Consider the following 25,972-nt stretch of genomic DNA (forward strand, 5'->3'; position numbering starts at 1 on the left):
TGCCTGGGGTGCACGAGATTAGGAGAGAGAAAATAAATCTCGTGCACCCCATACACGAGTTTGGTGGGGCAAAAACTGTTTCCCAGGAATCGTATACCTTATACACGATTTTAATAAAAAGTATACTAGTTCCGTAATATTTTAAAAAGTTATACCAAAGTGGTAATAAGAAAGTCAAACTATACGAGAAATGTGAATTTTCCATTATCAACAACAAACTTGAAAAAAGAGAAGTTAGAGTGAAAATGTTGTGCAAAACTTTTGAAATTGGTTTAAGAAGAAAATGAAGCTAACATTGATTTTCCAAGGCCCATTGTTATACTTCCACATAATGCTTGATTAGAATGAGAAAGACCTTTTAAAAAACTAAGTTAGCATGTCATTTCAACTTTTTATATGTGTGTCTCTTAGTTTATTTTGTGATTTGTTATGCCTTTTATTTTGAAAATAATTGAGAACTTTAGCTATAGATAGGAGTGTTCCATTTCATTGTAAGACACACCAAATATTTAGCTTAGTGCATATTCTCCTTTCTTGTTATCTTGTTCTAATTGTGTGAAAAATACTTGAGTGTGAGTGAAATTAGGTATACTTGGGTTTGGGAAGTGAGTTAAACACTTGTAGTTCTTTTTTATCATAGTAAAATAATCTTTGTTGCTCTTCAGTTGTTGACGTAGGCAAATTGCTGAACCACGTTAAATTCTCAGTGTCATTTTCTCTATTACATTTTCTCCATGGGTCTTCCCATACTCATGTAACAATGGAACTCCTCAGTGGTTGGAGGTTCCCCGGTCGCAGTCTAGTCCAACAAGTGGTATTAGAGTCAATGATTCGGCTGGGACATGGTGGACTTAAGGCGAGCGGACTAGAAAGTGTGTGGTACCCACACTTGAGAGAGAGATTGTTAGGTTTATTCAAGTGTGAAGTCTCACATTGGATATGCGTGTTGGAGTGAAAGAGTTTATAAGTAGGAAAACATATGTAACTAATGCCTTAAGCTTTTGGTTCAAGACGTGGTGTCTTACTTGTGGCTCTCCACCCTTCCCATACCATGTAACAATGGAACTCCCCAGTAGTTAGATCTCCCCGGTCGCAGTCTCGTCCAACAAACTCAATACCTTTTTAGATGAAAGTAATTTATATTATGAGTTCATATTTTTCTAAATATTGGAGAGTCCAATATGGAGTATGAGTAAAATGAAGAATGTGATCATTTTAAAATTATTTTGTCTGCAAGCAATTTAAGATTTAAACCATTAAAATTTATTTATTTCACCTGTTGTCATCTTTATCAGATACAGAAAAATATGAATTCACCTGGGATGTTCCAAGTAGATATACAATTTTAATTTACTGTCTGAATTTTTACCTTTTAGAAGACATGGTAATTAAGAAAGTCCAAAAATGTTTGGTCAATTCAGCAAAATTTCAGCACAACTGTGAAGTTCATAATCAAAATCTTCCTTTTTTATTTCTCGGTTACTCCAATACATAGTAAATACACAATTCTCTCTGCCTCCTTAATTTTCTTTCTACTAACCTTGATACATTAACAATACTCACACCTTGCAATGCAGTACTACAAAACCAGTGAGAATAATAAACTGCAGATAGTATGAAACCCTGAATACATTTCTTATACAAATGACACATTAGATATAAATAAACTATGAAGAGAAGCTCCATATAATACAAAATATTTAGATTCTTAAGTGGTCTAACAAAATTATTACATGTTATCTTCTTTCTTTAGACATGTTACAAGTAATATTGACCCTAGATTATTAAAGCCATGGACTTGCAAGGTCAAGAAAACTTAAACATTATTCATAAAGTTAAAAATGATAAAAGAAGAATGTAAGAAGAATAAGCTCAGGAGAGATATCGCCATAACATTTACCACACTTCCATTTGTTCTAGCTCTTCAATCTTGTAACCTTCACCTTGAAGTGCCATGACAAAGAGCACAAGGATAATTTCCAGCAGCAAATTAACTAGACATGGTGAAAATCCAAACACTGAGGATAATGAGGAGCTAGAAAGAGAGTCTTTCAGTTTTCATTTGAGTAGTGCCATGAAATGTAAGAGAGAGTGCAGCTATATATAATGAAAACTGGTCTGCAGTGTCACAAGGGGACTCAGCATGGACCATTAAGAAATGAAAAATGGGAGGGTAGGAAAATAAAATGTAATAAAAGACATGAATCAGAGACAGTGAATATAAATAATGATTACCTGCACGTATATTAGGGTTGATATGTCCCTTTCAAGGTAGCATCAGACAAAGGATAATGAGGGGCCAGTATATTTTGAAGCAGTAGAGAGTCTAGTACTAGAATATGAGATTCATAATGAGTTTGATAATTTAAAATTTATATTTTGATATTATTTTTTTTAAGTACACGTGTTACTGTATCATTCAATATAGGAGAAGATCTCGATTTGATGATGAGAGTTTTTATTCATGGGATTCAAAAAAATGAACTGAGTACCCTCTACCCTCTTAAATTATAATGTCAGGTTCATTGGCATCATGGTGACATTCTTGGTGCCCAAATTGCAAAAGGATTTGGTTTCATTTTGAACCGTGAATTTGTTTGTTTGGGGTTCATTAATTGTGTACTTGGACTATCATGTTCACTCATTTCACTGCCTTGTAGTTCTCCCATATTCCCTTTAGCTACAACTTTGTGCATGTTCTCAAACTCTCATCCTCTAATAAATTTTACTGTTTTGAAAATAAATATAAACAATGTTATAGTTGATTCACTTTCTTTAATTCTTACACGTTTGTAAGTGAAATTGTAAAAAGAATAAAATATTCCTTTCACTATTCACTTTACAAGAGATAGCAAACATGAAACAAAGTTACAATAATGTGTCTTTCTAATTATTAGTAAAAAATAAAAATAGGACAAAACACACCATGTTAGGTGTACTAGTTTAGCATATTATTTGCAGCCATCAGCAAACTGCAGAGTATAGTTTTAGGTTTGTCAACTTGTAAAGGTGCTCATTTTCTATTTTTTGCTGAAATGGGTGCATATTTTCATAAATATCAAATTATTTACATTCGCCACCTAAATCTAGACTCAAGATGATGATAGTCTTTGCAGCTAATTCTTTATAATAATCATGCCATGGTAGTGATTTTTTTATGATATATAAGAGTAATAAGGATATGATAGTTAAGGTGGAATGATTTAAAGAATAGAGTAAAGGAAATTTAGAATTCGAAGCTCACTCATAATAACTTAAAAAAAATTAAAAAATTAGTTATAAAGTAACGGTTTGATGTTAAAGAGAAGGAGAAGGAGTGAAGGAGATTGTTGATTAAATCGAGACTCATCCACAACAAATATTAATATATTAACATTAAATATATATATTCTCTCATTCTTCTCCAAATAAATCAAGAAAATATGCAACAATAAATAATGCTTATTTTATTCCTTAAAGATTGATATTTAAAATGGACATAAATTAATAATTAAATGATGCAAATATTTGGAATATTTTGACTAACATACATAAATATATTCATATTATTCTAAGTATAAATTATAGATCACATTCTTATAAAATTTCAATCAAACAATGTCTATTAAAATCAAGAGAGTAACTAATAAGATGTTGATCTAGTAGCATAATGTCTCGCTAGATATTAGGAAAAGCAAAATGTCAAAAGTTTGATTTTTTAGAGTAACATTTGTTGGAAGCGGCAATCACTACTCTGAACGAGATTTGTTCCTTACTCCTAGGATAAGAAAATATTCTTAGTACAAAAACGGAGAGTAAATACATGGAATCTGACAACAACAATCAAACTTTTATTCAACTATCTAATTTTAGCTACATTGAACCCGTAGATTTATTTAAATAGTGAGCATTAGATGAATAAATTTAAGGTGTAAACATTATTTTTTTATAGTCAACTATTAGTATGTTAATATTTTGTAATGAAATTTAAACATGAATCTCCTTATCACTTCACTCTTTAATCTCACCACCTTATGACTCTCATTTAAGGTGTAAATATGATATAATAAATAAGATTATAATTAAAAATATGATTAAATACAGACCATCCGAATAAAATAAAAAATTTGAAAACGTGAATATTTACGGATATGATATGATGTTGCATAACTCCATGCCTTATTGGAAAAATAACCAATTACTTTTTTTGTCCAACCACAACACTTTAACACATAAATTATCATAATTTTCCCAAACTTTCGTAGGAGTCTAAATCCCCATTAAAAGTTATTGGCTTTACATGAATACTTTTCGAGACAGATTATAAATTATGGACGCTCTATATGACCAAACTTTAAGGAAGAAAGTTTTGTCGAGGAACCTAAAATCCCTCATTATATTTTTTTCTTCTTTTGCAGGTTCACTTATCTTCTTTAGCAGAAGATTTATGATTTGCTTCATTTTGACATCACCCTTCACCAAGACCCTAGAGGAAACTACAAACCAATAAAAAGTATAATAAATTTTGGAGCGTTATTTAGCTTTCAATAATTTGGTCTATCTAGTTTGTGAGAAACAAGATTATATTCAATTCTTCCAAGGTGTCTATCCAACAAATTATGGAGACCGTGAAAATGAAATATTGGTTGCGGATCAAAGGGAAGAGTAAAAAAATTGTAATGTCATATCTTTAATGAGATAGTAACTCATGTGAAAATTTAACATCTTATTATACTTAATCTTTTCTATAGCCATATTTTTGCGCTCCTATAGAATCCATTCCTAACTTCTTGTACCGCTAATGCTTTAATAAAATCATCTTTAAATATGAGAAATGTGATTTCATTGGTCATTTCATTCCAAATGAAAAGGTTGTGATCAATTGCAGGTCCTAGCACAAGAAAATCCACATCTTATTATATACTGTTTATTAATATTTTCCCTACCACTCTGATTGACAGAGAAAGAACATAAACAAAACCCTATGAACTTAGCTACAAAGGGATCAACCCCACTAGTCCTACTTTACTGAATGTCTCTTTTGTCCCTTTGCCTACAAACTTCCATATATTCGCACAAAGCAAAACCCAGAACCCTAATTCTCACGTCTTATGTAATAACTCTACATGGCAGTCTCATAATTGAGCCTTGTATTTGTATAGCATTGTAAGGTCATTCTCAAATGGGGTTTCTTATTAAATGTCACTCTTCACATCTTAGCTAATAAAGTGCTACAATTTCTGCACAATATTATTAAGTCAGGGTAAAAGAAATTTAAAGTTTATATACCAGTAAAGTAAAGAAACCTAATTACTGATAATAAATATGTTCTAACATATGATGATGTAGGAATACTCTTCCTAGTCTCCATTATAATAAAATAAAAACTATCAATAATCTTTTGTTTTAAGTATAAGTAAATTTAATTAATTTGATATATTTTTAATATCATTTTTAATTGAAATAATTTCTCAAATATAACAAGCTAAATAATATTTACTTAATATGTGTTTAAGGCTTTAAGTTATTTTAGGTACAACATTAATATTAATAAAGATGTTTACAGAATAAAAAATAATTAATCAATTATTTACATCATTTAGTTATTAGCACTAAATAAAGCACAAAATATTATTAGCTGTGAAAAATAATAAATAATTACTACATCATTAAAAGTACTGTATTTTATGGTCTGTGTTTGCCATTGCTGTATGACTGAGACACTGACCAATAAGTTTGGATTTCAGGAGTGGTGTCTGAGACAGGGATCAAATGTATTAAAGGAGGTCTCATTCTCTATTTCTCCCTAATTAGAATATTGATTTTTAATTTATTATCTTTTTTGTTTTTTAATTTTTTATTTATGTAATAATATATGATCAACTCAAACAATTTACAACAAATGATTTGTCTTACCTTTAAAACCAATTTTTTTTAAGCAAGGTGCAAGAGCACCAAAATATATAGATGAAGAAAGTTACAAGAAAGAGGCAATAAGCATGTTACAAATTCCGGAATCTATAGTTCGGGAGATCATGCCTATTCCTAGCAAATTCCTCTAATATGAATGTAGGAGTAGAATTCCAAATAGAGTTAGTGTGAGATGAGATGCCAAAAAAAGCCAATTTATCGGTACAAGTGTTGCTTTCTCTAAATATGTGAGAAATTTTGAAATTCCTTTTGAGAAATCTGGGATTTACAGGTTTGAAACCTTAATTAATTGATGAGTGCAATAAACTGACAACCTTTTACTGTTTGATTATTCCACAGCCTGGTGAAGTCATCATGAAATTTTAACGTCATGATCCTATTACTAGGTCAACCTTACAATTTGTTCTGCTAGGAGACTTACTGTATGAGTAATAATAACACTTTTTCCACAATGCCAACTTGAAATTTTGATGGAGTATGTTAATAATTATTAGTCTTAAAAAGTTGATCGATTAACTTTTCTATAATTGATAAAAGTTTTCAATAATTCATTTATCAGTTTTAAAATTTTAAAATTATCAACGCCAAACTAAAATACTAATAATTATAAATAACTTAATATAGAAATAATCATTAATAATTTTACCAAATTGGTAGCTAATTAACTAAGTAGTTATGGAATTGCTAATAATTTTACCTATTATTATTTATTTATTTAATTATATATCTATTTAATTACTTCAATTAATAATTATAATTTAATTAATAAAAACTAAAAAAATAGTAAATAAATAAATAATATATATTATTTTTAGTCATGTAATAAATTTGTGCTAGTTTCACAACTAGCTTTATCCCATGGCTCTAATTTAATAAACTATTTATATAATTACAAATTTTTGTCTACGATTCACATCTACAAACTCACTACTACATGCTAAAAACCTATATTGCACAGATACGGATACGTGTATCGGATACGATACGTATCCGATACGTTGACACGCATTTTTTCTAAAATGTAGGATACGATATGTTCAGGGATACGCGTATAAATTAATAAAAAATACATAAAATATGATAAAATTATAAGTGTAAATCAAAATATTCAAAGTAAAAATTATAATGGAAAATGAAAATCATTGCCTCCAAAATTCAAAGTATCAAAACTAGAAAATATAGTAGAATAATTCATAAAATTGCTTATTGTCTAGCCTTAGAAACAGAAATAGTATCAATTTCATCTGCTCCTTGACCATCATCTGTAAAGAGGACAACTTCTATTTCTGGTTCATCTAGAGATAGTGTGGCCACTTGAAGAGTTCCAGCACTATCAAAGTCTTCCCACGCATCTCCAGCAATGTCCCACATCTTAGTATCCCCTTTTTCTGTTTGCTCTTCACAACATACCTATGGCGGTAGAGACAATAACACTAAGCAACAAATTAGTATGCACATAAACCAATTAAGAAGTAAGCGAAAAAGGAACATACTAAGTGAAAAAGGAACATACTAAGCGAAAAGAAACTAAGAAGTAAGAAATGTAAGCATTTTTTTGTTTGTTCTTCACAACATACCTATGACGGTAGAGACAATAACACTAAGCACCGACCAGCGACGTTATGGATCGGAAAGTACCAGCTATTTGAGGGTCAATGTGGTGTGATGGTAAGTTGATAGGATGTGACCTTTAAATAAGTGAGTGTTTATTGAAAACAAATCTATCTTATCATAAAACGAATCTATATATCCTATATTTTATTCAAAACGAATCTGAATCTATATATCCTATATTTTATTGAAAACGAATCCGATACGTGTCTTGATATTTATTTTTATTTTTAATTTTTTTTAATTTTTGGATACTCTATGGACACGTATCCTTCGCGAATCCGAGCGTATCCGTGTTGGACACCGACACGCGGGGGTATTTGGCGAATCCGTGCATCATAGCTAAAAACTTATAGCTATAAGCTACTTTATCGAACAAAACCCAATATTTTTTCATATATATATACCAATAATGTAAAATGTTTATAATGTTAATAGATAATTTATCACTCATATATTAATTATTAAATAAAAGTAATACAAATGAATGGTAAATAATGAGTTAACAATATAAATAATTCTTAGATTGCAAGTATATAAAAAGTAACTCTAAAAGAAACCTATAAATCTTGTTATGTAAGAAAAACAATATTAGTGACAGAGGGATATTTTGTTTTAGTATAGTTATTTTCTAGAAAAAAATGATATGTAAGTTGATTTTCTAGAAAAAAATATATATAAAAAAAATCTCAATCCTACTCTAGTGTAAAATAAAATTTATTTAGTAAAATAGGATTTTCCTTCTATGTTAGGAGATGGAAAATATGGCAAGAGTTAGAATTTTTATTTTATTTTAGAAAGTTGATATATAGGACACAATAAGAATTAAGTGAATATTTGAAAGGATGTGATACAAGCATGATATGTGATCATATAGAAACTAGTAACTATTAACTAATTTCAAGTAGTCATCACCTGAGGACATGTATAGTAGTAATACTTAGGGAAATTGTGATGTGTTTAAATGTGTTTATATATAATAATTTAATGTACAAAAGTAAGCTACAGCTAATATTTTCCTAGAAGTAAGTGTTCACCACATAAACAATATTTTTTTATATAAATGGAATGTGGAATACTAACCTTATGTATTGGTTGGAGAGAAGAAATGGGGAGAGAGAAAATGAACACTACAAAAGAAAAGAAGAGGAAAAAATAAAATACATTTGTCACTCCTCTCATTTAGTTGTATAAAAAGTGAGGAGGGAAATGGTTAATACATGTAAAAACAAATATGCCCCTTGAATCTTGTCATTCTTTTATTAAAATAATAAGGGTGTTTTGGAAAATTTGTTATATTCATATATTTTTTTCTTTCAATTTTGAACGAAATCTTATTGTAGTATTTTATTCCTCTTTCTATTTTCTCCTCGCTCCCAACTAATGAAGTGAGATTCTCTAATTCCTTCTCATTTTCCCTCTACCCAAAAGCATTCTTCCCAAAATTTACTCATTCCAAATATAGAGTAGTAAGGATCATATTAGAAAAGTATAGAATTCAGTAAAAGGGGAAAATTTACCTTCCCCACGATTTTCTTACAGACTTTCTCTCCTCAAGAGAAGTCGTGTATGGCATGCACGACTTCCATAGTCGTGTACCCCATGTACGAGATTGGATGAGATATGGTGAATTTTGAATTTCCCCTTTACACGAATATGATATTGTTATTTAGTTTTAGGAGTTTGTTTTATTGATTATAGTGTGAGTTTTTTAAAAAGTTAAGATTTATGATTTTTTGTGTATAAAAATAATATCTTTAAATTAAAATTGTAAAATTTAATTGAATATGATCATTTTAGTAAAGTGCTAGTTTTATGGAATTTGGTTAAAGTTTTTGATATTTTTTAATGAGTGTAATTATTTAGGTTTTAATGAGTGTAATTATTTACGTTTTAAGTGTAATTATTTAGGTTTTAAGTGTAATTATTTAGGTTTTAATGAGTGTAATTATTTAGGTTTAACTGGGTGTAATTATTTTAAATTTGAATATATTACACAAGTTAATGTTACACAGATAAGAATTTCAATATATTACACAAATTGTAACATTACATAAGTTAGTTTTGCCTTGAACTTTGATCGACTTCGGTACTTCTAAATGAACATTTCTTCTTATTGTGTCATTCACTCTTACACCACCCACATTTTTTAATTTGTTGGGATTGAGAATCATCCATTTCATAGTGTATGCGTGTAGTTTTTGGTCTTTCGGTACGGTTCCTACGCATAAGGGGATTAGGAATGAAGGTTGGACCTAAATAAGGAGGTCAATATTCTTCATTTCCAATGGGTTGAAACTCATGTCCATAAACCTTCTGCAAGTTCTCTAACCTATAAATTGGTGAGATAAACTGCCCATTATCTAAGTTCAATGATGCACAAGTAGCAATAACATGAGAACATGGCAATTTAAGTGATTGAAATTCCCCACAATCACACCAATTTTCGATTAGTCTCACTGTGTATACTCTTGAGTGTCGACTACCATCGGTACCAGCAACTTCAACCTCCGAGACTCCTGATTCCCGTGAAAAAATTCATACTATTTGACATGTAGCTTTTTGGTTATTTTCATTAATCACCTTAGTCAATTTTTCGCAATAGACATGACCTCCCTTTATCATGTTAGTTGCTTCATTTCTATGGTGTACAAACCATGAGTTCTGTCTATGATATGTTGCTCTGACAAGTGCAGTAATTGACAAGGCTCTTGCTCCTTTCAGAACGAGATTAACACATTCTGCCAAGTTCGTCGTCATATGGTCGTACTGTCTCCCATCATCATATGATTGCGTTCATTTTTCTTTTGGGATCTTATCTAACCAAGTTGTTGCCCTTGAATTCTTTTGACGCAACAGAGCAAGCATTCGCTCGAATCGAGACCGCATCAATTCATACCCTCCAACAAGTTTATTAATATTAACATAAATAACATAAACAAACAATTTAACATAAATCACATAAATTTCAATACATACTCATTTCAATGATTTTTTCTTTCATATCATTATCTCAGAACTCTTTATTGAAATTGCTAGCAACATGACAAATGCAATATACAAATTGAGCACCACACCATTGTGGGAGCTCAGTACGAAGTGCACCCAACAAACCTGTACCCCTATATGATGTTATACAAATATTTGGTTGTGGGGTAACATATGTCCGAAGATTGAAGAAAAACCATTCACATGCTTCTTTGGTCTCTCCTTCCACAATAGCAAATGCTACTGGAAATATACGTCTATTGCCATCTTGCGAACTAGCTATTAGCAATGTTCCAGTATATTTTCCGGTCAAAAATGTGTCATCCACTTGAAGAATTGGTTTGCAAAAAGCAAATCCTTCAATGCATGGCTTGAAAGCCCAAAATACCCTATCAAGAATTAAAGTATTATGTTCTTCATGGTTAGATGCTGAATATTCTGATACTAGTTGAACAATGCAGTTTGCGATGAAAGATGAGTTCAATTTCGTGTGATCTTGAGAAATATTAGTGGATACACAAGCGTGTCTTCCACTAATTTTTCTAATCTCCCAAATATCACGCTTCACATTTTTCAACGTCCGAAGTCTCCATTCACACCCAACACCATAATATTTATATTTTGTAACATATCTATCTGGCCTAGACTCATCCACATGGTAATCCATAGAATACCTAATATGAAATAGTTTTACAACATTTATTGTTGCTTCCTTTGATTCAAATTGCATAGCAACAAAGAGATCGTTATCCACATCAGTACTTATGTGAGTACTTCTATATGGAAAATTTTGTCCAGACTGATAATCAATGCTAACGAAAAAAGATGAAGGAGTATCATATCTTATGCTAACCAGTTCACTAGTGGTAATCTGAACATCATCATCATCACATAGCTCAATGTCCTCCTAATCACTAAAATCACTAACAATATCTCTAATAATTGTCATCTACATATAAGCATACAGTAAAATATAAACATACGGTATTTACATTTAAACATACAGTAACATTAAATAAAATTAACACAAGTAAATGAACTGAAAATTATAAAGAATTTTTAGTTACCTTCAACAATCACAGTTTTTCAATTACAAATTACCCTAAATATTTCTCATACGTTTCTTCCTTCAGTGTGGTTTGAGTCGGGACGGGATGCTTATATGTTGTTTGGATATCGTGGATCCAAGGCACGACTTGGATCTCATGTCCTTGGTCCACGAGAATAGCATGTAACTCGTGTACCTGGTCCACGAGATTGTCATGAAACTCGTGTCCCTGGTGCACGACTTATAAAAGGCTGACACCATGTAAGAAAATTGTGGGTGTGGTCCACGACATTGGTGGGAAATCGCATTTCTCATCCACGACTTTGTTGAAATCGTGGATGCCATCCACGAGATTCAAACAAAAATACCACATTCCTGTAATTAATTCAAAACCTACCTCAAACGTAGAATAGTATAGTCAAACTACACTACCCACATAAATTTTCCCAACAAAAGGATTATCACCAGCTATATTAAACTCATGAATTATATTTTAGCTTAACCTGCTCAGTGTGCAACACAATTTTGAGTAGGTTTTTTCTTGAATAATGTTTTTGTTAATTCATTTTTGATACGCTTACTATTTACACATTTTTATGAGAAAATTTTTTTAGAAGAATAAGTGAATAACCTTATTCCAAAATTTTGCACATATTTAGAGTTTAAAAAAATATGTTAGAAAATGTAGTCAAACAGACCAGGTCCATCAGTTCCATAAGCTTGGGCCTTAAACATGAACATCTTCTATGGACCTTGAAAGTTTATTATAATCTTCACACTTTGTTTACCCTCTTCTATAACATCCTTTATCCAAATTAATAAAAATTAACTGAATCTTAATTAAAGTTTTGATATTTATTAAGGAGTTGATTTTATTGAGAAAAATGCATTTCTGACTCTACTATAGGGAACAAAAGAAAAACAGTCCGCTAAACTTATATTACACTCAATTAATAACTATAATGATTAATAGAAAAACATATATAAAATCTTTGGCCATACAGATTCTCTATAATACAGTAATTATCACTCATCCTTTAGTCAATTTAGTTCTTAAATTAGGATTACTCAGGTCGATGTTTTTTATTGGGATAGATAAAGTTTTAAAGATTCATTCTCTAAAAAATCGAACATGATACTTTTTAATCAGACTCGAATTGATAACTTACAACATGTTTTAATCAAATGTTACTAGTAAAAAAAGCTTTTAAAAATAAAGGATAGTTTTTAGTCACGATGAAATCCAATCTGACCGGACCAAATTAGGTGAGGAGGTAAGCCGAGTCCTACTCACCCACTTATATTACATGAATGTCCTTGGTCATTTTTAAGTAAATTGCCTAATACCTCTCTAGGCTTGTAAATTTTGGTGCAAAAAATTGAAATTAGTAGTTTTGAAAAGTGCCAAAAAAAAATTATGTACTTATATTCAACTTGTGATATTGTACCATATTATAACACATAATCAATTTATTTAATGATAAAGTGGTAGCGCTATTTTAATTAACTAGTTTTGGTAAATAGATTTGGTTCGGTAAATTGGTTTATTAACGCTCAACCAGCTTTGCAAAAGCCATTTTTTCATAATCCTTTAACGGATGAATGAAAGAAGTAAAAATTGACTGGCTAATGTCAACCTTAATCTAGCGCGTGGACCAGCATTATGTGTCTATCGATCCACATTTTTATTTTTCTAATATTAAATATATATATATAAAGTTTTTATGAAGTTGTGTTTCTAATAATAATTAATGTATCATTAGATATTTTTCATGTCCCTCAAAGTTGTTATCATTGAGATGACCGAGAGATAAAATAAAAATAAGATAATGTATTGAATTATATTAATACATTGATGGAAAAGAATAAAAGAACCTATGAAATTTAATGAAATTATATAGATTCAATTATATGAATGTCCTTTAAGCATATTTTGCATTCATATAAAAGAAAAAAATGTATATATTGATTGTTAATAGTTTTTTATACTGTCATTGCATTTTCCACCATTCATTTCATTTTTAATCATTGTTGACTATTCAGAAAAAGTAATGCAAATAAATGATGAACAATACATTAACTGTGTATCAATCTTTATACTATAAGTGCATAGATTTCACATTCTTCATATAATAATATAGACAAAATTGAAATATAGAAAATACTCATACTCAATTACCTAAACACCCTTTAAACCTGTTTTGCAAGATTATATATATAATTTGTTTATTACAATTATAAAAGTTCTATACAATGTCACTATATTATTTACTATTTATATTTAATTATTATCCATTCGTAAAGTAACTAAATAAATGATAGATGATATAATAAGTGTGTATAAATATTTAATACATATTACATTTTTGTTAATTTTGTAGAAAAACCTTTAGTTAACTCGAAATGACAAAATACAAATAAATAGTTGGGAATGAATGGCTTTTGAGGATTGATAAAAACGGGTGTGGAGGTGCAGAGGGTTTTGTGAGAGAAGAGTGAAATGAATCCTGTAGTGTGGCACAAAGTAGCTGCAATTTCAGGTATTCTAACACCCTTTCTCCTCATTCTTCATTCTTCATTCTTTATTAATACTATTATTCATTGAAACAGGAGTAGCTGCAGTTGGATTAGGCTCCTATGGCGCCCATGGCTTCAAACCTCAAAACCCTTCTTATAAAGATGTCTCTTTCTACACTTTACCCTTTTTCTATTTCATCATTATCAATCTCTCTTTCTTATTTGTTTTTTTTACTTTCCTTTCTCAAGATTTGGCAAACAGCATCACTTTACCATTTGGTTCACACTGCTGCCTTACTTGCTGCTCCAATCACTAAACATCCCAATATTGTAATTTCTCTTTTCTCTTTTTTCTTAATACTTACTCTTTCTCGTAATTCATACAATCAAATTTTATTTTATTTCATTTTGTTTTTCACTATTTGTGCAGTTTGGAGGCCTTTTAACTACTGGTATCGTGGCTTTCTCTGGGACGTAAGTGCTTTTGTATTATAACTATTTAATTTAAAATGTTTATTCTCTAGAGGCTATTCCTTGTATGAATGAAACCACTACCAACACCTATAAGTGGAACATGTTTATTTTTCCTTAAACAAGACCCAGATTCGAGTCTTACGTATGGACAAAAATATCCTTTGGGAGAACTAGCTCCACTATATCGTGGATGTTCCTAGCTCAAACAGGATTGCCTCCTGTGGAGGATCCCTATGACTAGACAAAAAAAGAAATCACTAACTCCAGAGTCGGGGATATCAACCTATTGGAGGTTAACGAGGTTCTTCAGATGACTACCAGGACACAGCTTATCCTCGAAGAGTAATGCTCATATCGTATGGATAACAATGCAGCAAGATATGACTTTGTACCTCAACAAAGTTGTGTTGTCCATTTAGGTAGAACCATAGAAGGGTGATGCGAGTCAAAGTTTAAGAGTATTCGGTGTGGATCTTGGGTCAAAAGAAAAACCTCTGGGATTTGACCTCGAACCCAAATAATTCAGCTCTTTGGCATCGAATCCAGTAGATTCCTAATGCTCCTTATTTCTTAATTTGTGATTGGCGAATCCAAGTCGTCTCGAGAAGTACACAGATTACTGATCAAAGTGAACGAGATCTGTGGACTCACATTAGCCCGTTTAATCTGACTTTCAATACTTTTTTGGGGGCATTTGGTGACCTAAATGGAATTGTTCTCCTTCTCTGCACTACGAAGGACATCCTCTTTCTTTAGCCTCTAATTTTGATCCCCTTGTTTGAACCACATAGTTTCACTCAGTTTATATATTTTTTAATAATAGTGATCTTGCGCGCTTGATGATAAGCAGATTCAACAGCTTTTAACTTGTTCATTTTTTTAGAAGTAGTTAATGCTTTGTAATTTTTGTTGGAAAGTAAAAACAAGATAACCTGAGGTATTCCATGTTAAACCTGTTGGCAAATAATGATGTGTCTTGTGTCGGATGTTCAGCACTTCGCTTAGGTTGTGGTCTGCAATTTGCATTTGGTGCATATATAGGATACTGTTTTTTTATGAGCCTAATCTAATCAGTACAAGTAATACCAAAATCACAGTTTATATGAGTGTGCGAATCACTTAGAAATTCTAAGAAGGTAAACATTGATCTGTTTATGTAAAAAGGAAGAAGAAAATAGAGTCTAAGGAAGGAAGAGAGATCCAGAAGGAGGAGACTCACAGCAGACAGATAACATTGTTGTAAAATTGCATTTAGAAATTATCCTATAACATTATTCTTGAATTGCATGCTCTAATTTTTACTAAAATAATATTGGTAAAAAATAAGAATGATCTTCAAACTATGTTCAGTCTTTATGATATTGAAGGAAATGTTGAATTTTTCAGGTGTTACACTGTGGCATTTCTTGAAAACAGAAAATATTCAACATTGGCTCCATTTGGTGGCATTGCGTTTATAGCAGCTTGGGGTAGCTTGCTTTTCTGATGTTTTCAACTTCTTCCATCTTGGTTTGTGCTACTATAACATTTATCCCAATTCCCAAGTTTGTTAATAAGCAATTAGACTATCATGGTATTATAGATCTTACCAACTCAGGTATCTCATATTTTGTAAATGTATTGCTGTTTATCTTGCCAATGGTTTATGATTTTGATACCAAGTATCATGTTATGTTATTACCTTCTAAACCTGTGTAGCCAAACTTTGTAGCAAATGTTTTGGAAGACTTTGATGTATCCCCTGATCTTTGAACAGATTGATCATGTGGAGGGTGTATGACTTCTAAAACACCAAAATAAAAGACAATGTCTAGTACACATTTAGCCATGTCTTATAATATTAATATTCCCTTGTGATTCTTCATATGATTGGAAAATGAGTTTAGCAATTCTCCATGGTGAACCTGGTTCCTCTCAAGTCTCAAGTGCGCAGTGCATAGTTTAAGTAGATAACAATTAACTATAAAAGTAATGAGTTGAAAAAAGAGGTGGGACAAACTATAATTACATTGGTGAAAATTGTGTAGAAAATTATGGTATCTCACTTAGTAAGGTCTAGGGAGGGTAGATGTACTTAGCCTTACTCTTATAAGTTGGATGATTATTTCCAGGATTTGAACCCGTAATTTTATATCATTGCATCAAGTTCACCCTCTATCGGTGAAAATTGTATATATGCTTTAAAGGCAAAGTGATATGTTAGTTGAACAGGACACTCTTGTTATATGATAGAACAGAAATGAATCCTGATCCAGTGTGAGGACACTATAATTACAAGATGAGATCTTAGATCTGGATATTGTGTATAATGCTCAATGTGTTCATCCTGTTCAACAATGAGTAGTACTCTACTGAGTCATTTGGACACTGGCAGAATCAATGTCATTGCATGAGACAATGCCCATAAATGAATGTTTGGAATTACTTTGAGGTGGTGCACTCACTACCTACTCTTTTAGTTTGCTATATACTCTCCTACAAACTTTAAGGTTTATTTTCTAAATGAATCATATTATTCATAATATTGGCTTATCAAAAATATTATTCATAACATTATTGAATTCAATTGGGAATTATCAAACTCCTTTGAAAATATATCAACAAACTAGAAAGAAAGAAAAAACGACCTAGAAGTGGTTGATTGAGGGTGAATCCCGTCCCTTCAACAATTTTATCTCCAATATCAAAACTCGAATATTGTAGTTATCATGTTGGTGAGTGCTTTACCTTAACCTAATTAAGGTCAAGTGTTGGTCTCACATTTTACAAGAGATTCTTTATATATATATATATATATATATATATGAAGTGAGAACAATTCTCAATAAAAATTGTGAGAACAAGAAATTTGGATCCATATATGAATGATTATGATTAAAAAGTTAGTTATTGAAAATGCATCTTTTAATGTGGATCATTCAAATAAGATCCAATAATTTATATTAATTATTTTTATCTATATCTATACTATATATAAAGCCAAAACTTGAAATAACTATCATGATTATATTTTCCTATTTTGCCCTTAATATTTTTTATTTCTAAAGTAAAATCATATAATTCTAGATAACTATAATTAATACATCTCACTTTAAGTTGGATATTATAATAAATACAAAAATTATAACATGAAGTACATCCAATAAAAAACATTATAATTCTCTAAAATAAAAAATACAAATTTAATACTTAATATCATAAAATAAAAATGCGGGTCGGCAGAGACGAAGTGTCTGTCGACACGCTAGTTTCCAATAATAACAATTATTATCACCTGAATCACTTCTTTTATATAAATAAAAAATGATAATGTGCATCCCTAATGGGATGGCCATGGACTAGGTGATACAATTTTTTTGAGAAGTTGAATAAAAAAGGTTTATTATGTATCTTATTATGTCAATGGGATTAGGTCATTATGGTGAACACTAGTAAAATTTGTAATCAAGAGATTCACAAACTAGAAGGTGAAAATAGAAAAATGAAAGTTATCAGTTTTCCAACAATATATAGCATAGCCCCATAAAATACATGATAGTGTGATACACAGTAATTTTTTATATTATCAATTATATCTTTTCATTTTTATTTGTAAGGAAATAATCTTTTTTGATGTACTCGATTGCACCTTTAAACAGTGTTTACTCCTAAAAATCAATTTTTTGATCTTTTCATCTTTCGGGAAATCTAATTGGATCTTACACTACTAGACCAATACTATATTACCATGTTTTGCTAACACTAACAATGGAGTTAGTTCACCAAAATGTGAGGCTGATGAGATAGAAAGGCATTACTATCTACGAATAGGCCTAACTATTATTCGGCCCATTATCCAAAATCATGGCCCGTTAGTGTATCGTGAATGAAAACATAAAAGCAAAGGAGAAAACGATAAGAACAAAAAACCCTAACATTTCCGAGAAAGAGAGAAAGAGAAAGACGAAGAACGACGATGTCTGGTGCTACTCCGAATTCACAGGGTGAGGAAGACAAGAAACCTAATGATACTTCCGCACACATCAATCTCAAGGTCAAAGGCCAGGTTTGTTTCAATTCCATTCTTCTCACTTTCAATTCTATCATTATTGCAATCATCACTATTATTTGTTTTATTCATCAATTCATTGTCCTTTTGATACTATTTGTGATTACACGTAACACTGGTATGTTTCTGTTTTAAATTTAACTTGTATTTATATATATAGAATGTAATATATATGTATTGTCGTCAATCATGATTAAATATGAACCGTATAAAAATCGTATGTTGTCGGTGCATACATATTTTTCTCGTATATATAACGTCTCATGTTTGATATATTAGTGTCATATTCAAGTATAAGGGAAAGGTATGTGTAACTGACTTTTTCCTTAGTTATTTTGTATTTTCCTTTTGCGGTATTTTGATTCAAGATGCATTGTAGTGCTGCATCATTTGCTACCATTTAGTTTCTCATCATTAAAGTTACATACCATGTAAATATGCATGCATAAAGTCATAATAGAATCTTGCAACATTCTTTAAGAGCATGATTATGAAGGTAATTTTTGTCGTTTCTTGCAAAAGTTGTCGTCCGTTTACTTTACGAATTTAATGCTGTGAGTTGTAATTGGGTTTTAATTTTGTTACAGTACTGTAGGTTAATTGAATTAAATATGATTCATTCAATGTTATATTTTGTACGTTTGTACTTTTAAATATGTCGATGAGCATTTGATCTAAGACAAATTTGATTTGGTTTCAGGATGGTAATGAAGTATTCTTCAGGATCAAAAGAAACACTCAACTGAAGAAGCTAATGAATGCTTATTGTGATCGTCAGTCTGTTGACTTGAATTCAATTGCTTTCTTGTTTGATGGTCGACGTCTCCGTGCAGAACAGACTCCTGATGAGGTTTGTCTCTCTCACCCGGGACTGTTTCTTAATGCTTGGAAATATATATAATGATGTAGCATAACCCTTGTTTGTAATATTGCTTCAGCTAGAAATGGAGGACGGTGATGAGATTGATGCAATGTTGCACCAAACTGGTGGAGCCCTGATAGCTTGATCTCTTTCACTTGGTTCGTGTGAAAACTTTGATTTGATACATAAAATAGTGTAGTTATTTTGATGGATGTGACCTATGGATTTGCATTATGTTAATTTCAATAGGCATCTTCATTGCAGACCTTATTTGAAAAATCTGGCATTCTCTCCAATATTTGTCAGTTATGTGAACCCGTACAAAATCTGGAATCTTAAGACAATGTTTTGATCCATGAATTTAGTGGAGACTATAATGTTGTCTTACTCTAATATTAGAATTGCTTATAAATGTTTAGAAAATGTAAAAAGGGGATACCCAAGTTAATGGAAGCGTGATTGGAATTTAGGTGGTGAATTATCCACGTGATCTCAGGTATTCAAACACCCTGTATGAACTTGTAATTTTTAGGTAAGTCACATGCAAGGCACTATATAATCATTGTGAAATTCATTTTAATCATCCGCTGATCATTGCCAAACAACTGTGCTCTAATGGTGTAAGGCTCTATTGTATCTCTCGGTATCGTACAAGGTCAAATTGTAAATGTTGGATTTTTTAGAGTGACTTTTATTGTGAGGTAATGTTTTTGTTGCGAGGGGCAGTTCGGTTATGCGAAAACTTTATGATTAACTTTTATGAATTAGGATAGTTGATATATGGTCAGTACACAGCAAAAGAAAATGGAACATCAACAGGATGATATGCAAAGAATTCCTTTCCTAGAATCAGTAACATGTTTCTTATTGAAATGTTTTTCTTGCATAATAGCTTTTGAGAGAATAACTTTATAATTGCTTCACTTCTAATATTGACAAAGAACATTTCAATAGTTCTGGGTATAGCCATTAGTGTTCATCCGATGAAGGTGGTGGAGAGATCAACATAGGCATTAGTTATCACACTTCACGGAAGCCCTAGTTTTGAAGGTTAACACTCACTACAACGGCACAATTCATAAAGTGTCAAAGTGTTCGATCTTTGGAGGACCATTCTATTTCGAAAGATGTTGCCCATGAAAATTGCTCAAAGTAATCACAGGCTCATTCTTTATGATGAAATATAATTGTACTCAATATCCAAATTTCATGTTGTATACTAGAACAATAATAATGCTATATGATTCCATTTGTCAACCGAAGCTGATCAAAATATCATTACCTTGTTCATTAATCACATAATTTCTTCAACTATATCATAAAATTATGCACTATAGTGTCCTGTGAATGCTTTCACAAGAGGAGGAGTGAAGTTTTGTTGAATACAAAGTGGAATTGTTGAGACATGGTGGGATTTTGAGAAGAGTATAATGGAGTGAGAGAATACTTGGAAGAGTTTTGTGATTTTGCTAGGTGTAACATAAATACAATAATTTTTTAGGAGTAATAATCCTGTTTGGTACTATAAACACAAAAATAAATATAATGACACTTTTATCCTTCTATTTCTCGAAATCTTATTCTTATTTCAAGGGTTGTTGAAGGAAATGTTTTGTTTTTTGGGCTTTACCCAATGGTTCATAAAAGGATAGATAGGGTTTGCGTGGTTGACTATATAAACTGTCTATCTCTTGCTTCATCGCTTTAGTTTTCCTCCTTGTTCGATCTCATATAAAGATGGCTCCATGTTTGCTTCAGTTCATGCTTTTGTAGATTACGTTTTCCATAACAATTTTTACGATTACATATTAAAAATTAGTTCTTTTTTATTTATTTATTAGTAATTCATTGAAGCCAATGATGATTGATTATAATTCGTGTAGCAAGTGCCGTCTGAAAAAGTAACCGTTTATACGGTGCCTGATGTACTTTAAGACTACCCACTGAGGCTTCATTTCTTCTCTTGTTTCTGGTAAAATCAATTTCCATATTTTCCTTCAAATAAATTTCTGGGTTTTTTTTAAGGTTAAAATTTGAGTATGATTTTGAGTCTTCATCTTTTCCTTCAATTTTCATGTTTTTATGTTGATTTTTCAAATGTGTTTATACCACTTATTATTAGAAATGTGGTTTGAAGATGTTTTGTGTTGTCTTATGTGTGGGTTGAATATTGTGTTGTCTTCATTTACAAACATTGTAAGTGCATGTTTTGATTATATATATTTTTTCATATAAAATAACCTCTTCAAAAAGCTCCCTTCATATACAGAGATTAATTTCTGTAATTCACTTATGATGTAATTGTAGTACAATGGGGATGAACTACAAACTGATGTTATATATAATGTCAAGCTTATCCAACAAGATTCAACCAACTTGCCAAACCCAGAGTGGATCATAATTGAGGTGACACCTTTTGGGAAAAAAGAAAAAGAGGACTCCTTTTATACAATTTTTTTGAGAAATTAAGGACACAACTTTGGAAAAAAGGGGGAAAGAAAGGGAATAACATTGGAAAACTTTGCCTTCTTTCCTACCAACCAATGACACACATGTAAAGATTCGAGTTTAAAATCGACGTGATTTGCTGATAGGGTACATTGTGATAGATAAGGGAATGAATATTGTTTGCTTTATATATATAAGGATCACCTAGTACACAAAAGCTCCTAATAAGGGGAATGAATGGTAACAATCAAAATGCTTCTAATGTATATTGGCTCATGCTTACTCAACAAAATTGCACCAAATTGCTAATTTATGGGTTAATAACATAAATGAGAGGACAACTTCAGGAAAGGAATAAATTGAACTACAACATGATAATTTTGATATAGTGAGGACTGAGGAGACACCTTTAGAAAAGGTGGAAAGATTAGGAATATACATTTCTGTATTTTTATAAACTTTACCTCTTTCCAAACAAGAACAACCAACAAGGAATAGATAAAGAGATAAAAGGGAATATTTAAAGAAGGTACATTTTTTTTTTGACTTTTTATTGCATCTATAAAGCATAGTCCCAAATGTTCTGAGACATTTACATATGTACTACCATGGTCCCAAGGAAAAGTTTGCAATTCACAAATGTACCAAGGTTTACACATGTTCCACAAAAAATGGTTGATGGTCAAGGAAGAATAGCATGTTAGTGATGAATTATGGAATGTGCAATTCCAACAAAATCTGATCTACTCTGCTTGTGATCAAGTAGGTGGGAAGAATCTGTTTAGATTGAATGGTAAAGTATAGAATTCTTCATTTCTGTTATCTCCTCTAAATGTTCTAAACTTCACCCACCATGGCATGCCTCTATCTTTCTTTGATCTTTCTACCTCAAGTGTGTTGTCAAGAAACACTGCTACTATCAAACCCACAGTTGCTGGTGATAAGAATATGGTATTTAAGAATGCATTGAACTGCAAACATGAAAGTTTGGCATTAAGAGCAATGATAACAAGATTTAGAAACATCTTAATAGAACTCTTGAAAGAAAAGAAAATGACAACAGATATGATAGCTGATTAAGGAAAACTTACCCATCCAGCATTAGTATGAACAAGGCCATGTCGTGAAGGATTCCAGTATTGATCGAAAAGTTGATGGACGGATATTCCGAGGAACAATGTGAGACCAATGATAACAAGATTTCTCATAGAGTTCAAGTTTGTGAACTGAAGAAATGATATTCCAACCGAAGCTGATAAAAAAGTAAAGTAGTGGTGAATAGAGGAACAAGAGTGAAGTATGACATTGAAAGGTTACTTGAGATGAGAAGACATACCCACAAGACCAAAGAGAATGCAATATAGCGCAGCAAATATCGGGATTGGTATAGAAGCAAACACAGCTCCAAACTTTCCTGCAGACAACCGAAGAAAACCACAAACAGCAAATGTCGTCATAAAAGTTAAAGCAACATCAATCGTTTAAGTGGTTCGGAACTTGACTGCTTTTAGTGTTGTACAGACTCATGTCTGATTTGCCTATACCAACCTAGTGTAGAGAAGAATATCATAAAACCAGCAGAAATTTGAACAACTCGACGGCTTCCAACTCGGGTTAGTCCAAGGAGTCCCACATTTTCCCTAGAATAAACGACAAGGATACTCATCAAGCTATACAAAGATCATATACAAGAAGCAATCTGCAGTTACAACTGAATGAAGAGTGAGGCGTACACAGAAACAGTGGAACCCGTCCCTGTTCCGAAAAGACCACTAAGCAAGACGCCAATACCCTGTGCAAAATAAAGAAGATCAGCTTCATCTCTGAGTTACATCAAGTTGCCTACAATATTATTATTAGTATTAATATGCATGGTGCATGTGCCAAGTAAACTACCTGCCAACCAATGCCTCGACTTAACACATAAGCAGGAGGTGGAGTAGCGATTGCTAACCGAGATGCAGCCTTGTATGCGCCAGTTGACTGTAACAAGAAGTGCATGGTCAAGACACTAGTTAAATTACACCAAAATACTAAGAGAGAGACTAATGTGGTGATTGTAAATACTATTTGAATGTAATGCTTTGTTTCTTAAACCAGTTTTTGTAAGAAAAATCTGAGAACCCTTAGTCAAATTTCAAAATGTGGATACAGTAGTAACAAGCACTGAATATAACATATAAGTAAACAAAATAAAGCTTTTCAGATGAGCCTGATGCCAACCCAAATGGCATTTAACTTGCCGAAATGGTGGGAGCAACTAAAAAATAAATAAGTCAAGAATAAGATACCTCGACCATAGAGACAATAACTGCAGACATCATGGCAAATGAATGGCCAGCAGAAAATGTAGGTGGGCCCCATTGGAGAGGATATGGGAACATGAACCTATTACAATAGAAAGATACCTCAGAACTAAGCCAAACTTGCGAAAATATAAGAATAAATGAAAATAGGTATTTTGACATACCACGGAGCAGTCGATATCAGATTTGCTCTGTCTGTACGGCAATTATGTTGTGTTTGAGGAGATTTATGTTGGTAAGCTCCACTGGCAGTCAAGATAACAGCATAGATCCAAACAATTGGGACACAAATCAACACTGGAAAACGTTCAAAGATAGGGATATCTCTAAATGGTCTCACATGCTTTAGATACTGCAATTTATACCAAATTAGTGCATCTGCAGGAAAGAAATAATAATTTGATTGATGCACATCACTAGGATCAAGATATACCAAAGCACTCACTTGTGAAAATCCAATTACCAACAACAGCATCGGTATACCAATTTCTACGCAGTTGCCCAACTGAAAAGGAAATACAGAAAATTATGCAACTTACGAGGATTGTAATGTTGTGTAAGGTGCTCAACAGGCTACAATAAGCATGGTGCATTGAAGGATTTCGCTAAAGAAAATGTTATCTACACAAATAATGTCCTTAAACAAATTAAGCATTACTAAATAATCGAGAATGACATAAACTAGATGAAACCCTCATGGTAGAAACAAAAAAAAAATAGATCAAAACTTCGAATAGAAAATTTAGTCGCTTGAAATAAGCAATTGTTTCAGATACTGGTGACTTGTTATTCCTTATGTATAATTGTCTATCATCTTTTAGAATCAACTTTCCTCTACATGATGATATGTTAATGTTAGTCTTGAAAATTGCTTTTCGTTAAAAGATTATTTTGTCAAAGATTTACCACAAAGATCATGACAATTAAACAAGCTCTGAGCCACACCTACCAGTGGAAATCCACGTTGGAATAGTCCTAATCCAACCAATCCAACAACAGGTGCCATGCTAAGAGGACTGAAAAATCTGGAGAGCAGGTCCATATTAATTAAATGCTCAGATATTTTTTATCGCTTTCGTATCACGAACATGTCACACGGAACTAGTATACCTTGAAAAAAGTCCCCATACTTGGCTGTAACCTAGGATTATCTGAATACTTGAGGCCACAATTAGAGCTCCTTGTATAGCTCGCATTGTATGTATAAATCTCTGCAAACCAACATGGCAACATCTCTTTCAATGCCCAACCAAATAAGAAAGTAATGTAAGTATATTTCTAAGAAAGACTCAGTTTCCCAGTGTGTTATATTCCTTGCCTGAAATTTCATGAGCAATTGGTCAAAGACCAAAAATGTTACTATCCAAAAATTGATTTCACATATTCAGTGAGAGTTTACGGAAAGCTTTTTCACTCTGAAATTGAGTTTCAATTATTTGGAGGTTTACCAAGTACCATTTAATTAGACACTTTAAACGTCATGACAACCTCATGTCATCATTCGATAGATTTATCTAAGTAAAAACAAAATATTGATCTTTCTCTTAACCAATAATTATCATATCGGCAAACAAGTAAATCCTCTTATGTTCCATACGAACTATCACTGAAGTTTTACCAGAATGTTAAGTCTGTTACGTGACCTTTTAGAATCATAGTATGCGTAAAAACTTCCAGAGTTGATGTAGGACATACCATGAATAAAAAATCATTGTATGATTTAATGTTTTCCCAAATTCTAAGTATTGAAGAGATAATGG

The 25,972-nt window shown here is 31.7% G+C and overlaps 4 protein-coding genes across 6 annotated transcripts in view; 2 read left to right on the forward strand and 2 right to left on the reverse strand.

Moving 5' to 3' along the window:
* The window catches only part of LOC109328375 (alpha-galactosidase-like), a 19,788-nt gene extending 17,832 nt beyond the window's left edge, over window positions 1–1,956 (reverse strand). The window contains exon 1 of the mRNA XM_019561818.1: window positions 1,901–1,956. Within this exon, the coding sequence (XP_019417363.1) occupies window positions 1,901–1,956 (56 nt within the window). The remainder of the gene's footprint in view (window positions 1–1,900) is intronic.
* On the forward strand, window positions 13,975–16,293 carry LOC109340744 (transmembrane protein 256 homolog). Of its 3 annotated transcripts, XR_002106835.1 has the most exons (6): window positions 13,975–14,097; window positions 14,168–14,238; window positions 14,324–14,404; window positions 14,505–14,548; window positions 15,935–16,165; window positions 16,211–16,293. XR_002106835.1 is itself a non-coding variant. In XM_019578485.1 (5 exons), exons 1-5 carry the CDS (start codon window positions 14,058–14,060, stop codon window positions 16,032–16,034), a joined length of 336 nt encoding a protein of 111 aa, XP_019434030.1. In that variant the 5' UTR covers window positions 13,975–14,057; the 3' UTR covers window positions 16,035–16,188. The 3 variants fall into 3 exon arrangements, 2 of the variants coding, with proteins under 2 accessions (XP_019434030.1, XP_019434022.1); XM_019578485.1 differs by lacking the exon at window positions 16,211–16,293 and having other exon boundaries at window positions 14,168–14,241; window positions 14,327–14,404; window positions 15,935–16,188; XM_019578477.1 differs by lacking the exon at window positions 16,211–16,293 and having other exon boundaries at window positions 15,935–16,188.
* On the forward strand, window positions 18,458–19,851 carry LOC109340767 (small ubiquitin-related modifier 1-like). The gene is made up of 3 exons (XM_019578507.1): window positions 18,458–18,593; window positions 19,297–19,446; window positions 19,535–19,851. Exons 1-3 carry the CDS (start codon window positions 18,504–18,506, stop codon window positions 19,601–19,603), a joined length of 309 nt encoding a protein of 102 aa, XP_019434052.1. The 5' UTR covers window positions 18,458–18,503; the 3' UTR covers window positions 19,604–19,851.
* Window positions 22,511–25,972, reverse strand: part of LOC109340761 (nucleobase-ascorbate transporter 1) — a 5,678-nt gene continuing 2,216 nt past the window's right edge. The window contains exons 4-14 of the mRNA XM_019578495.1: window positions 25,323–25,423; window positions 25,162–25,237; window positions 24,658–24,717; window positions 24,377–24,564; window positions 24,198–24,294; window positions 23,803–23,889; window positions 23,640–23,698; window positions 23,455–23,546; window positions 23,243–23,320; window positions 22,998–23,158; window positions 22,511–22,877 (exon numbers count right to left, since the gene is read on the reverse strand). Coding sequence (XP_019434040.1) covers window positions 22,665–22,877; window positions 22,998–23,158; window positions 23,243–23,320; window positions 23,455–23,546; window positions 23,640–23,698; window positions 23,803–23,889; window positions 24,198–24,294; window positions 24,377–24,564; window positions 24,658–24,717; window positions 25,162–25,237; window positions 25,323–25,423 — 1,212 coding nt within the window. The 3' untranslated portion in view covers window positions 22,511–22,664. The remainder of the gene's footprint in view (window positions 22,878–22,997; window positions 23,159–23,242; window positions 23,321–23,454; window positions 23,547–23,639; window positions 23,699–23,802; window positions 23,890–24,197; window positions 24,295–24,376; window positions 24,565–24,657; window positions 24,718–25,161; window positions 25,238–25,322; window positions 25,424–25,972) is intronic.

This window comes from Lupinus angustifolius, chromosome LG02 (genome assembly GCF_001865875.1).
Source record: "Lupinus angustifolius cultivar Tanjil chromosome LG02, LupAngTanjil_v1.0, whole genome shotgun sequence".
NCBI lineage: Eukaryota > Viridiplantae > Streptophyta > Magnoliopsida > Fabales > Fabaceae > Lupinus > Lupinus angustifolius.